Source organism: Chrysoperla carnea, chromosome 2 (assembly GCF_905475395.1).
Source record: "Chrysoperla carnea chromosome 2, inChrCarn1.1, whole genome shotgun sequence".
NCBI lineage: Eukaryota > Metazoa > Arthropoda > Insecta > Neuroptera > Chrysopidae > Chrysoperla > Chrysoperla carnea.
In genome coordinates, this window is record NC_058338.1 from 87,372,055 (window position 1) to 87,386,103 (window position 14,049).

At 30.0% G+C, this 14,049-nt stretch overlaps 1 protein-coding gene across 1 annotated transcript; it reads right to left on the reverse strand.

The window, feature by feature from the left end:
* Nucleotides 1–936: 936 nt before the first annotated feature.
* On the reverse strand, nucleotides 937–14,037 carry LOC123291491 (heterogeneous nuclear ribonucleoprotein U-like protein 1). The gene is made up of 12 exons (XM_044871797.1): nucleotides 13,767–14,037; nucleotides 9,346–10,026; nucleotides 8,925–9,280; nucleotides 8,594–8,845; nucleotides 8,015–8,524; nucleotides 7,748–7,870; nucleotides 7,352–7,471; nucleotides 4,435–4,603; nucleotides 2,754–2,948; nucleotides 2,112–2,536; nucleotides 1,652–1,951; nucleotides 937–1,352 (listed from the first exon to the last, which is right to left on the reverse strand). The coding sequence occupies exons 1-12, from the start codon at nucleotides 13,906–13,908 to the stop codon at nucleotides 1,197–1,199; spliced, it is 3,429 nt and encodes a 1,142-aa protein (XP_044727732.1). The 5' UTR covers nucleotides 13,909–14,037; the 3' UTR covers nucleotides 937–1,196.
* Between the last annotated feature and the right edge of the window lie 12 nt (nucleotides 14,038–14,049).

Here is a 14,049-nt window from a genome sequence, read left to right on the forward strand (position 1 = left end):
CATTTTTTTAATTATTTTAATTGCTTGTAAATGTTTTTTTTTTTTTTGATAAATTGACTATTTAAATATTTTTTTTGTAGCAATTTTGATTTGACAGTGAATAACTTAGCCAAGAAAGTTCGTACTAGGTTGAATAGCAGCGAGTTTCATAGAAAAATGAACAAGTATTTTTATTGAATTTTTTAAGTAGCTTTTAGGACCACTCGTTCAAAGCTCATAAATGATGATATAATTTTTGTAGCTTTTGTTTCAAAAACAAAGGTTTAAGTTCAGGTTTATTTCTGTAAGGTCATTATTTTGCTTTGTCGGAGAATAACTCGGTCTTAGAAGCTCATATAAAGATCTATATGTACACGCTTTTAAAATTCATATCAAATTAATTAATAAATTTTCCCATTGTTTCATCTCAGTGCATAAAATATTAAGTTATGTGAGATTGACATATCAATTCAAAAACTAGAAAGTACAAGCTATAGGATGATATCAATTTCATTCAGATCCAATCATTGTTCGCCGAGATATACCAGTTTTAAAAAAAAATTAATTTGGCGATTCTGGTTTATGTTCTTGTCAATTCAGTGAAAATACCTTCAAATACAATTTAAAATTTTACTAATTTGTACAATTTAAATCCAAAAATAAATAATCCAAATAATTTGCAATATTTAGATTCTTAAATATATTTATTTAAAAAAAATTAGTCAAATTATAATACATATTACATCATCCATTCAAAATATCTAATTTCGTCTTATAAAATCAAAATATTAATAAATTCTATGGTTTTCTTTCTTTTTTTTTTTTTTTAAAAAGTACACAATTGCATGTTAGGAATTTGAATAAAAATTATTGTAGCACAATAATATTAATATACAATTTTTTTTTTTGTAAATGGAAAAAGGAGATCATTTTGTATTTTGTTAAGCCAGATTTTTTAAAATTAATCGAATATAATTGAAAAATCACCTAAAGGTGTTCCGTTTCTTTTCATGCAGTGAATTTATTGCTAAAACATTATCCTCAAAAAGATTAATATCAAAGAAATTGATAAAAAATAATTTTTAGCCGTGCAATTTTGTTACATGAAAAGATATTTTTTAAATCCGGCCTAGTAAAAAATATAAGTATGATAAAATTTTTCCAATCTTATTATGAATATAAATATTTATATATTCATTATTTATTTATTTGGAATTTCACGCCGATGATTTTTTCTCCTCTTTCTTTGATTGCTGATTGGATGCTGTTGTTGTAGCGTATCCACTTCCGTAGCCTGCTTGTTGAGCATATTGTGCCCATTGTTGTGAATACTGATTGTACATTTGTTGGGTTGCTGCATTTGCACCTTGACCCTAAATTTATTAAACATTAATTACAAATTAATTGCGAATATTAATCGTTTCGCTTATTATTTGAATACACACTCTGTCTATTAGAAAATTGATGATGAATATACTCGAATAATTTTTTAATAGATTGTATCCTAAAGTGATTTTACACTAAAACTCCCTTAATATATTTATTATATTCAATAATTCTCAAAAACAGTTTATAGCTAATTATTTATAATATTTCTAACGAATAACATTATGTACTTATGCGAGTATTTAAATAATAAGTTAAAGTATTCAAAACAAAAATAAATTCTTACCGATCCCCATCCATATTGTCCATAATAATTACTCCATTGAGCATAATTTGGATAATTTACCCAGGATTGTTGTGCAGCCATTGAACTATTTTGGGAAGAGGAGTTTGCACCACCGCTCCCACTACCACTAACTGAATTTGAATTTGCGGAATTTGTTGAACCCTGGTTATATCCTTTCCATTGACCTGAGTTTCCAAATCCTGACCAACCTTGTCCACCATTACCCCAGCCCTGCCCACCACCAGCTCCCCAACCACCAGATCCGCTGCCACTTTGGCTGCCACCCCAACTGCTTTGCGACTAAATAATAAATAGATAAATAGAAGTATAATAAAATTTTAGATGATCAGTGAAAAACCGTAAATAAACATCAGAATAGTCAATGAAGAAACTAATTTTTTCGTCGCACAAGTTTGAGACAGAGAAATAATTTTTAAAACGAATTTGATAAAATTTATACCTTTGATCTATTTCTGTTTCCACCGCCACTGCTGCCACCGCTACCGCCTCCACTACCTCCTGATCGGTTTCTGTTACTTCCACCGCCACTTCCTCCACCACCTCCTCCTGAACGTATGGCTGGAGGACGATCATAGCCACCACCACTACGGCCACTACCTCCACCTCCACCACTGCGGCCATATCCACTGCCTGATCGGCCACCACCGCCTCCCCCACCCATTCCCCAACCTGTTGGACCACCTAGGCCATAACCAGCTCCACGTATTGGTGGTGGTGGACCTCTTCCACCCCCAGATCGTGGACCCCAACCACCTCCACCTCCTCCTCCATGTCTACCTCCGGGACCACCCCAACCTCCACCACCACCACCCATAGGTCTTCTATCATGACGTCTTTCATCTCCCCATCGATTTGAACGTCGATCTGAAAAAAAAATCAATTATTACTCAATCTAGACAATTATTTATAAATAATTTCCAAGCTGCTTAGTCCACTATCTGTGACATGTTTCGGAACATAAGACGATTTAAAAAGTTAAAAAATTTTCTAATACTCCGACACATGTCATACGATTAATTGTTAAATAATTTTTGCAATTTAAAATATAACTCTCTCTATAAAATAAAATATTTATACTTACTTTGTCCATGGCGTGAAAAGTTTCTGCGATCATTCCATTCATTGCGTGGTCGTTTACTTGAATATTGTGGTCCGTAACCAGCTTTTCGCCCTTCTTCATTATACTTTTCGACTAATGCCTTTGCTTCAGTTTCATCTAGTTCCACATATTTCACCTCAATAAATGGATCATTTAATTCGGGTAAAGACATGTTAGCTGTGAAAAGGACACATTTTAAATTAACTCAATATACTTTATCAGAATAAAGAAGACAGGTAATTCTTAAGGAAAATTTTCTTTCTTTAGTTAAATTCTTTTAGGTAGACTTCGAAAAGTTTCGAAAATTTACGACTCACGGCTTTCGAAAAAAATGCAATAATATCTTTTCTTCAACTCGCGTTTTTTTTTTCGCGAAAGTTAGATAAGTTTCAAATTAAGTGTAAACTATGTTTTTTTCTAAAACTGTATATAAAAATTTGGCTAGGGTACTCTCATCTCTGCCGACGCATGAAAAAAAATAAAATTCGTCCTATAAACGACAATCTTTAAATCAAATTTAGTAAAGACAGTTTTTTCAAATTTAGAAAATCAATTTTCTTTTAATATTTTGACTAGCCTGCCAGTTTGATTAGCGAAAGAAAGATAAGTTTCAAATTAAGTGTTAATAATGTTTTTTGCTAAAACTGTCGAGAAGAATTTGGCTAGGGTAATATCATCTCTGCCGCCGCATAAAAAAAATAAAATTCGTCTTTTAAATGACAGTCTTTAAACCTCTTTCAATTAATCCACGGAAATATTTTTTCAATTTGGGAAAATTCTGTACTGTCTCCTGAAAATTTCCAAAAGGTTATATTTAAAAAATATTTGATTTGACGTATACAAACAATCTCTGAAAAGTGAATTTTCGAAACTTTAAAATTCAAATTTTTAACGAATGAAAAATAGAAGATGATACATTTTTTCTTCCAACAAAATTTTGATTCGCTAAATAAACTCGACATAAAATATTTTGTTCAAACAGAAAAAATTATCAAAGCTCATCTTCTCCTCCTATAAATTTTTAACAAACATTTTATAAAGTTTGAAATCGATTTTGACTCGTTTTAATTCTTTGAACTCCAATACAAGAGCTTCAAAGCACTCAATTAGTTTTATTTTATATATATTTTTCAATTTTGATTATTAATACTGTTGGAACTCGTCGAAACTAAGTGAAAAGACTAAAATCTATCTAAATTTAGCTTAATTTTACTGAAAAATATAAAAATTTCGATATCTCGAAAACTAAGCTATACAGCGAAAAAATTTAATATTTTCGTCTTATGTAGTCGAAATTCAACAACATAAATTTTCAAAATTGAAAAATATTTACTACTTTAAAAAATAATATTCGAAATCTACCTTTAAGACTAAACGCAAGTTTTAGCTTTTTATTTTAAGAAAGAAAATTACCCTTCCGAAAAGGCAAACACAATTTAAAAATATCAAATAGTCCGTCCTCTTTCGTACAAGTTTTCGCACACATTCTAATCATTGTCATACATAAAAATTTCAATTGAAATATAAAAAAACATAAAATTTTATGAATAAAAAAACAAAAAAATAAATATAACAGTGATTTCAGACATAATAATTATTTAAATATATAAAAAATTGACCGAGTCTAACTGTGTTTTTTTTACTATCAATCAAGGCAACGAACCTTTCATCTCTAAAACAGCGGAATCTGGCACATCTTTACCGTCGGTCTCAGCGCGCTTGGTTTGGCGCTTTGCATATTCCTCTTCAGATGGTACTATTACGACAGCTCGACGTTGAAACCCTTCGAATGAACGCATTTTGCGTCTTTGCCCACTCGGGAGTATGTTCGTCTGTTAATAAATTACGTCGATTCAAGTAAATTATTAGAATTTTCACATTTGGGTCCATATTTGGAATAATATATATAATATATGATATGTTTAGTTTAAATATGTATTAAAGGGTTTCGAGATGCCAGAACAATATATTATATATTAAAAATTATAATATTTGTATTTGGAATCCATAATCCTAAATTTGTTCTGGAAAACATATAAAGGTCTTATTATTCTCTCCCTTTTCATAATCTTAAAACCTATTTTATCACTCACCTGGATACAAAACTGATGAACCTGTAAATAAGCTTTGGGTTACATAATAAAAAATGGTTAATATTTTAATCAATTGTGGCAATTATTGTGGTATTCAAAATATTTGGTCCTTACTTAATGGGTCCTTGGATTACATATTTAGTTGTCACACCACCAACTTCGTTCATTTCTTCTCACATTTTATTGATAGTACCATTTTTTAACACATCGCCTCAAATCTCAATGCCACAACGATTTTTTAATGCCCCTAAATTATTTGGTACATCTAGTATATGGTACATATTCCAAAATATTACTCTCTTTTATTTAAATTAATCAATTTTTTACTTTTCAAGAAGAGACATAAAGAGATCATATTAGAGATATTTAAGTTCAATAGATATTGTTGAATATTTATAATCAATCTTAGAATAAAATTAATTTCTTAGTTATTTAAAAAAATATATTAACCGAAAATCTTATATTATCATGAATCATTTTTATTAAAGTATCCCACATATGCATTTTTAAGTTTGGCCAGAATGATCTTGTAAAAATAATGCATTAGCACCCTAAAATAATTTTGTCCTTTCCAAGTAATTTTGAAAGATTATTATAAAAAGAATAAGAACCATTATATGATTGCAACATGTTATATTATGTCTTAAAGAAGTAAATTTTGTTTATATAAATTGTATAACAATTTGAACTCCTAATATCAGTCTATAAACTTATTTTTTTGACGACAAATAAAAAGCCACTGTCTCTCGCGTAAATTAAATAATCAAAATAAAAATATATTATTTAATTTCCACACCATTTTCCAACAAATTTAACTGAATTTCTGTATAATAGAGAAGTTTCATTAATTTTTTTTCACCACAAACTCATGTATAAATAAAAGAGTAATTCATCGAAATTATATTTTTGTAATTTTTCTTAAATTAATAATTATTTTTATATATTAATTATTAATAAAAAATGGTTTTATTTATGAATAAAAAAAATGACTATGGATTGGTAAATTCACATTTTTCGGCTTGTTTCCATATAAAATTATGTGATAATATTGTAAAAACAAGGTGAGAGACATTTTTCTGTGCGGTGGCGTTACTAAAGCGATATGTTGGCGTTTGTATTTACAGTTTAGCAAAACCATTTCTAATTACAAAATTAAATGAAAAATCAATCAAAAAATTTTTTTGTGATTTAACATGCAACTTCTTTTTTCCGAATATATCTAATTTAGAAGAAATTTATAAAATTATGTTAAATTCTCTGTTTAACCGACCGTCATTTTCTTTCTCAAATCCTAACCGAAGTTATACATAACAAACTGAATCAGATTCATATACAAAACCGAAACTAAGCTTTACTATTTCACCTTGTAAATGTTGAATTCTAAATAAAAGCCTCAAATGACCCAGTAAAATTCTTGTAATCCGCTTCAGCTTATTACAATATGCTTTATTTTGATGTCTCAAATATGTCAAAAAATGCTTCTTGATTAATGGATTTTTATATTATTAGTTTTTTTTTTTTTTAATGAATACCTTGAAAACCAATTTATCAAGGGAAACAATTATTAAAAAAATTGTAGCTTATCAAATTGTACACAAAAAGGGTCTATAACGTAGAATAAACGATGATTTTTGAGGATATAGTTGTAATACATGAACTTTTCTTCATCTTCACATTTCAACTCATCAAGAAGTTGTTTCTGAACTTGAAAATAAGACAGTCAGTAGACGATGGATGCGCTGTGATGCTCTGAAGATGGAGACAGATTTCGCAATTTAACTCGCTTATTTAATGAGTTCCACTTAGAAATTACACATATAATTATCTATCGATTTGTCGTTTCAGGAAGCGTTGTAGCCGTTGCAACAGTCGAATTCAGTGATTAATTTTCATAAACTTAGTTTTAATATTTTAAGTGCCATTCCTGTTTAGGTAACTATAAAAAAATTCATTCCAAAAAAATAACTCTTTGTGTATAATTTATTAACCTATAATTTTTCTCATAGATACTTTTCTCGATAAATTGCTAGTTTTTAAGATATTACTAAAAAATCAACCCTATACCAAATAGTCCAAAATAGTTCCAAATTTAAAGAGCCTTATTGAAAATTTTAACCTCGAACTCAAAGAAAGCAATTTCTATAATATACCTAACTAGATGTACCTGTTTTTTACCAAAATATACCAACCTTACAAAAATTGTTGAAGTATCCAGAGCCGTACTCAATAAATATGTATAAAAATCACATACCTTTAATTTTAACACTTAAGATGACAGAAGCGAGAAAAACTCACCTGTGATTATCTTTTTCCAAAAATAAAAAGAAATCCTTAACATCGCACATGTTAAGAATTTTAAAAAAATTTACAATACTACAACTAAATATACTAAAAAAATATTTCGCGATAAAATAATTGTGCTAGGAGGTATTTTCCTAGTGATTGATTTTTGGCCGCAAAGAATAAAATTCGTATTAAGACACTTACTTGATCAAGAATATAATTTCGGCGACGTAAACTGGCTATTTCTATTAATTTGTTGAATGCCTTGGTGCAACGATCTAGTAGATATTGAGCACGATTTGATTTTCTTGGACGCCCTTGAATCTATTGTTTGTAAAAGGTTAAAATTAGTATACAATAAGGCTAGTAAAAATTGGTTAAAAAAAATTGTCTGAATTAAACTAGGAGATGTGAATACTCCTTGAATACTTCCGAAAAACATATTCTTATTTGCTTCCAGATATCCTTTAACATCAAAAATTATCAATCTTTAATCCTGAGGAAATAATTTTATGGCTTTTAAATAATTTATGGAAATAGTTCTTTTCCACAGAGAGAATTATTAATTTTATTTGATATTTTAGGAGTAAATATGCTTACCGTCATTCTTTGTAAAATTTGTGATGGTCCAAGAACCGTGTACCGTTTATCAGGATTCTCTTCAAGATGTTTATTGACCCAGTAAGTTTTACCAGACATTGGTAAACCACACATCATAATAACCTGAAACAAATAAAGAATTTTCTTACATTAAACGCTTTTAAAAAAATGCAGGAGTTTTCTTTACAGAAATTTTCTTCAAAATGCCAAAATTATAACTTAAAACGTTCCAAACAGAACTCAATTGAAATGTTAATAAAAACTCACCTCACACTCTTCTCTTGTAGCCACCCGTGAAGGTCCTTTAACACGATCTTCGACACCTAACGTTCCAATGGCGACAAAATCATCAGTTATTGGATCCCAACTGTAAACAGATAAAACTTTCTCCTTTGGTTTTTTGACTACTTCTTCCTGAGGTTTCTCTTCAATTGGTTCTGTTTCCATTTTTTCTTCTTTATCTTCACCCTTTTCTTCCTTTGCATCCTTTTCATCTTTTTCCTCTTTTTCTTCTTTTACATCTGTTTCTACTTTCTCATCCTTATTTTCATCTACATTTTCTTCTTCACCCTCTTTCTTTTCAGCATTTTCTTCATCGTTAGGTTTCTCATTCTTATTTTCCTCACTGGCTTCTACATCACCATTAGGTTTATCAGCTTCTTTATCTCCATTGGTTTCGGTTTTTTCAGATTTCTCATTTTTCTCGGACTTATCAGATTTTCCTCTATCGCCTTTATCAGATCTTTCAGATCTACGTCCTCTATGATGAAACTTTCTCTGTGGAAACATAACGCAATAAATCACTTAAAATTTATTTCTATATGAGACTTTATATGGTATACAAACCTCACGCGGAGGTGGTTCCACGGGTTCTTCTTCTTCATCGACATAATCTACACGATCTGTTTCGGGTTTTTCAGTCACATTGCACCATTTATTAGGATGTTGTCCAAAATTAACATCAAATGACATATTTTTGGTAATAATATGTGGGAATAAAGCTTCACCCTCCAAATCAGCTTTAGGAATTTGAAATGCAACTCCTTGATTTTCTCCATTTACTGTGAATGCAATTGTAATTGGATCCGATTCCAAATTCTACAAGAAATAATTTCAGTTAGAGAAAGAGAAATAATTTCAGTTAGAGATAAAATTTCGTGAGAAAAATTGAACTTACCAAATATGTACCTACGACATCTCCTTCAGCAAATGTTTTACCATATGCAACAAATTTCTTATCTGTAGCCTTTTTGCCGGTACTATCAAAGCCATATGATTTAGCATCTTCGCCTAATTGTAAAGATGATTTTAGTGTGGACCAACCAAGACGTACCAAAAATGGATTCTTTTCATCTTTAACGGCATCCGGTTGTTTGGTATTAGCAAGCAATTTCACTTCATAGAATGTTTTATGCTTATCCACACCGTAAGTTGCACGTGCTCCAGACCATAATCCATTCAAATCGATATCAGGTACCGGTCTTGCAGAGTAAAAATCATTCTTTACAATATCTAAATGGAGATCTGAATCAACTGTAAGGAAAAGAAATAACATTAAGATAATATTTCCAGATAATGGATAATAGTTATAAACTTACACCATGATAACAAAACAGCATTTTCATCAAATTCTGGTTCATCATCCGGTTTCCTTGGTGAACGTTCACGAGACCTTCGTCGTGGTGAACTACTTCGACGACGTTTCTCCCCACGACTCTCACGTTTTTGTTCGTCTTTACTATCTTTCTCTTTATCATCTTTTTCGACATCCTCTTTTGATTCCGCTTTTTCTTCTTCCGCGGGTGTTTCCTGGGTATCAGATACATTACCCCATCGTGATTTTTTGTTACGTGGTTCAGTTACTTCAGGTTTAGCTTCTTCAGTAACAGCTTCACTTCCCTCCTTTTTCTCTTCATTGGTTTCTTCGTCATCTTCTTCTCTTTTCCGTTTTCTAGATTTTTTCTCAATATTTTCTTCAACCTTTTTTTCTTTCTCTTCAACTTTTTTATTCCTTTCTTCGATCTTTTCCTCTTTTTCTTCAACCTTATTTTCTTTTTCTTCAACTTTCTTTTCTTTTTCTTCGACTTTCTTTTGTTTATCTTCTTTAACAACTTCTGTTACCTTATCTTCTGGTTGTTCTAGTTCTTCTTGAACTTCTTGTTCTTTTTCTGCGTCTGACTCTTCTTCAGCATGAGCTTCTTCTGCTTCGTCATCTTCCTTCACTTGTGAATCGGATTCTTCAGCAGAGTCATTATCTTGAGTTGTATCTTGAGTAGTATCTAAAAACAAACAAGTTTTTTTTTTTAATAAATTTAGTGTAAATATTTCTTACAATTTTTTCTTACGTTGCATTTCGATTTTCAATAAAAAGTATAAAATATTTTTTTAGAAAATCGAGATAACATGAAGTTGAGTTAAAAAAAATATATCTAACCCTAAATTATTACAATATAACTTTTAGAAAAACTTAGTATAAGTCTGATTTATTAAAAAAACAAACTAAATTATAGAAAAATGAAAACACTAAAAAAATAAGATTAAGTACAAGTTAAAACAAGTAGCAAAACCAATTATTTTTTCCTATAAATTGCTGAATTTCTTGTAGTTTTAATTTCGTCAACGTTAAAGTAATGCAGACACTGTGATTAAGATTATGGACAATTCAATAACTAATAGTAATACAATTCGAATTCAAAATTTTATGTCTCCATTCGAGCAAGCGGCTCAGAAATTTCGGGGTGCAGTTGAGAGCATTGAAAATTTACGGAGATCTCATTGCCATCCATATAAAAGATACTTAAAATTTTGTAAACAGGTTACAAATTTTTTACAACGTTTCTTATTTCAACCCTTGCTTAAAAAAAAAATTCAGACATTATTAGACATTTTCGGTTAGAAATTCAAACTTCTGCAAAAAAAAATACAACAGTACATACAAAACAGATATTTTGAACTAATTTTGGAATAGTCCCACCTACAAATCCGTCCACTATACAAACTTAAACAAAAAAATGTATTACCGTCTACTATTTGATTACCAATTGCTAGTGACAGTAACTTTTCTTGTTCGAATTTGCACTTTAATTCCTGGTATAAACAGATAGCATCTTGAAATTTTGTAAATACATTCTAGAATCCAAAAGTAACTAAGTTTGAAAATGAGAAGAATTTCTTCATGAATTTTTGAACAAAATCTAATAATCCGTAATAGAAGTTAAAAAAAGTTATTCTTTACAAAACAAAAAATCTTTCAGTCAAATTCGAAGAAAATAGTACAGATACCTCATGTATCTTAACGAAAAAATGGGTTATTATATATAGAGTGTCCAGTAGCCGAAGTGTTCTAACAAGTACGAAATGGTTAAATATAAAAAAAACATGTTTTTAATATTTTTTTCTTAGACTCGATTTTACTTGTTACGATAAAGTAATTACAAAAATTAATAACCTGAAAGGAGGGCAAAACAAAAAATTATTTTTTCGGCGCACAGTGTTTCGTTTAAATGGAGCTAGCGGGACAAAAGTCATAACGCAATTTCAAAAAAATGATAAGAACATTATGTTAACAACCCTTTGTAGGTACCAAATTCGAAGATACCATTGGGCTAAACATCCCACCCAGGTAGGTGTTTGTGTTCAAAGTACAGTGATAACAAAGGTAGTGTAGCATTTGCAAATCGGTTGAATTTTTTTCACACTTTCGATAGCATATCTTAAAATTTGTGGTATAGTGGAAAGTGATTTTCGTGATGGATCATTTAGTTGAAGGTATGTACTCTATTTTTGTTTTTTTTATAATTAAATCACTCACATTTTTCGTGTACCATGGCTTAGACTAATATCATAGAAATACTTAATATTTTTTGTGAAATTTAAACTTTAAAGGGTTGCAACTTTTTGTATCCACATGTATCCAGCTAGATTTTTCTGTATATTATACTTCAAACATTTAAGAAAAGATTCATATATATTTTAAGGCCCGAAAACCCCCGCAAGGAAAAATATTGTCCTTTTTTCAGAGCGAGTCGTAACTATGACGAAATCGGATTTTTTCGAAGAATGGCTAAAATATGACAAAAGTGAAAGAATTCATCGCATTTTTGATGTTTTATGTAATAAACATAGCCTGAATAAAATGTCTGAAGAATCTACAAGAAAACTCAAGACGAAAATCTCAAGTTTTTCCGCGAAATTTAGTGAAAAGTGGGCATCATCAAAATGCAATAGGTAAATATTTTTAATGAAACATAAGAACTGGTTGGATGGGTGCGGGATGGAATTAACTGTATGTGTAAACCAGCCGTGCCCTTTAACATCTTCAACGACCTCAGGAGGTCAGAATATAGGCCGACCAAAAAAGTCATTTGATGACTTATCAATGAAAACAAAGAGACGAAGAGTAATAGACCTGTTGGAAACTCGATCTGCAAAAGAACTAAGTTGCAGCTCAGTCGGAAGTTATCAGAAGTGTGTTACCTCGTTCATCCTACATTTTGATAAGTGAATGGGGCTGTGATGGTAGTTCGGGGCACATTCTATATAAGCAGAGATTCGAGAACAGCAACGCTACAGACGAAGTCTTATAGACAGTACAAAAGTCATTAATCTTGTCTTCTTCCAATTGAGCAGCTATCCAAGGAAGCTCAGGAAGTAAGAAATAAAGATTGCCGTAGATTCAGTGAGCAAAACACCAGAAAGAGGTCACGTGTTGCCTCCAATACAGATCTATTGAGAATGCTTCTGATTACTTCCTATCCTGTAATAAACGCATTTAGAGAGTTACCACGGATGAATTATACTTCTTTGCCAGCGGAGACTCGCCGTTAATTGCCCCACCTTCAATTTCATCAAAATCCACGTCATTAGTACGCAAAATTAATGAGGAGGATTATTTGTTGTCAGACTCTACAGAATGGGATAGTAATGACGAAGAATCTTATGACGACTATTAACTTTACATTTTTTCTTTATTAACTTTTTTTAATATTTATTTTTTTATATTTTTAATGTAGTATTATATATTTTTTTTAATATAGTATATGTTACTTATATAGTATAAGGTTTATATTTCTAGCAACTAATCTACATAGTTTTAAGTTTTTTTATATTTCTAAATAATTTCGTAGTACTTTAGCTTATTTATTTTATTCTTACCATATTTTAGTTAATTTAATATATAAAAATTTGAAAAAATATTGAAACCGAATCAAATATAGTTTTTGACAATTCATATGTTTTCTTTTTTTTTTTTTAATGTTAAAATCTACCTGAAGGAAGTATAAATGATAAATTCTACCCAAATTAGGTAGTAAGTAAGGTACGTATGTATGTAGGTATATACCCCTAATTACAGCGTGTTTACCTACATTTCACCCCGGGAATGGTAATGACACGTGCGAAATTGTGATATCAATACCGATCTACGGTCTACATACATTAATGTGTACAAATTATGTTTTTTCTTTCTTAAAATAGCATAATATACCTAGAAAATACATAAACAATAAAAATAAGTCAAAAAATAATTTTGTCCCGCTAGCTTGCATTAGACGAAACACTGTGCGGCGGGACAAAAACTACGGACCCGCCTGCCACTTTAATATTTAAAAGATAAACTAAATTTTTAATGAGTCATTATCAATGTTTACAAATTACATGCAACTCATTGGCTAATTAGTTTAAATAGATTAGGAAAATAAAAATTAAGCAATAAATAAACAACGGGGCAATCAAGGATTGATACAATAATAATTAGCATAGAATATTTTTTAGTTAATTTATATTCCAAATTTTTGAAAGACAAAGTTTTAAAAAAAGAAAGTTATTTTCACTTTTAATTTTAAATTTATATAAAATATCTTACATCATTAGGTTGAATACCTACCCAAACATTCTCAAGAATTCAATATTTCAAATTATTTTGACATAGTTCGATAATTAAGGGTAGAAAATGTTTTTAGGCATTCAAAGTGAATTTAATATTTAAAATAATTATATAAAACAATTGAAAATAACTAACCATTGCCTGATTCATTTTCGAGAGCTTCTTGCAATCGAGCCACGAGCACAGCTTTAACTCCTTTTGTATCTAAACCACGGGCACTTAACTCCTGCCTTAATTCTACCACTTTTAACTTAGCTGGATCAATTTCTTCCTTCATTTTGTACTTAATATTTGTATTTAATATCTCATGCAATAATTATATACAAACATGAAAATGTTTTCCTTATAAGTTATCAGAAATGGCGACAACACAACATTCAACTATGAACTATGTCGGTAGCGTCTGTTTGTAGTTATG

Excerpts from the sequence above, each read along its gene's own strand:
- LOC123291491 (XM_044871797.1), bottom strand. The coding sequence starts at position 13,908 with ATGAAGGAAGAAATTGATCCAGCTAAGTTAAAAGTGGTAGAATTAAGG. Across the intron at positions 10,027-13,766 it reads CGAAAATGAATCAGGCAATG|ATACTACTCAAGATACAACT; the intron begins GTTAGTTATTTT and ends GTTTGTTTTTAG. Across the intron at positions 8,846-8,924 it reads ATGTCGTAGGTACATATTTG|AATTTGGAATCGGATCCAAT; the intron begins GTAAGTTCAATT and ends TATTTCTTGTAG.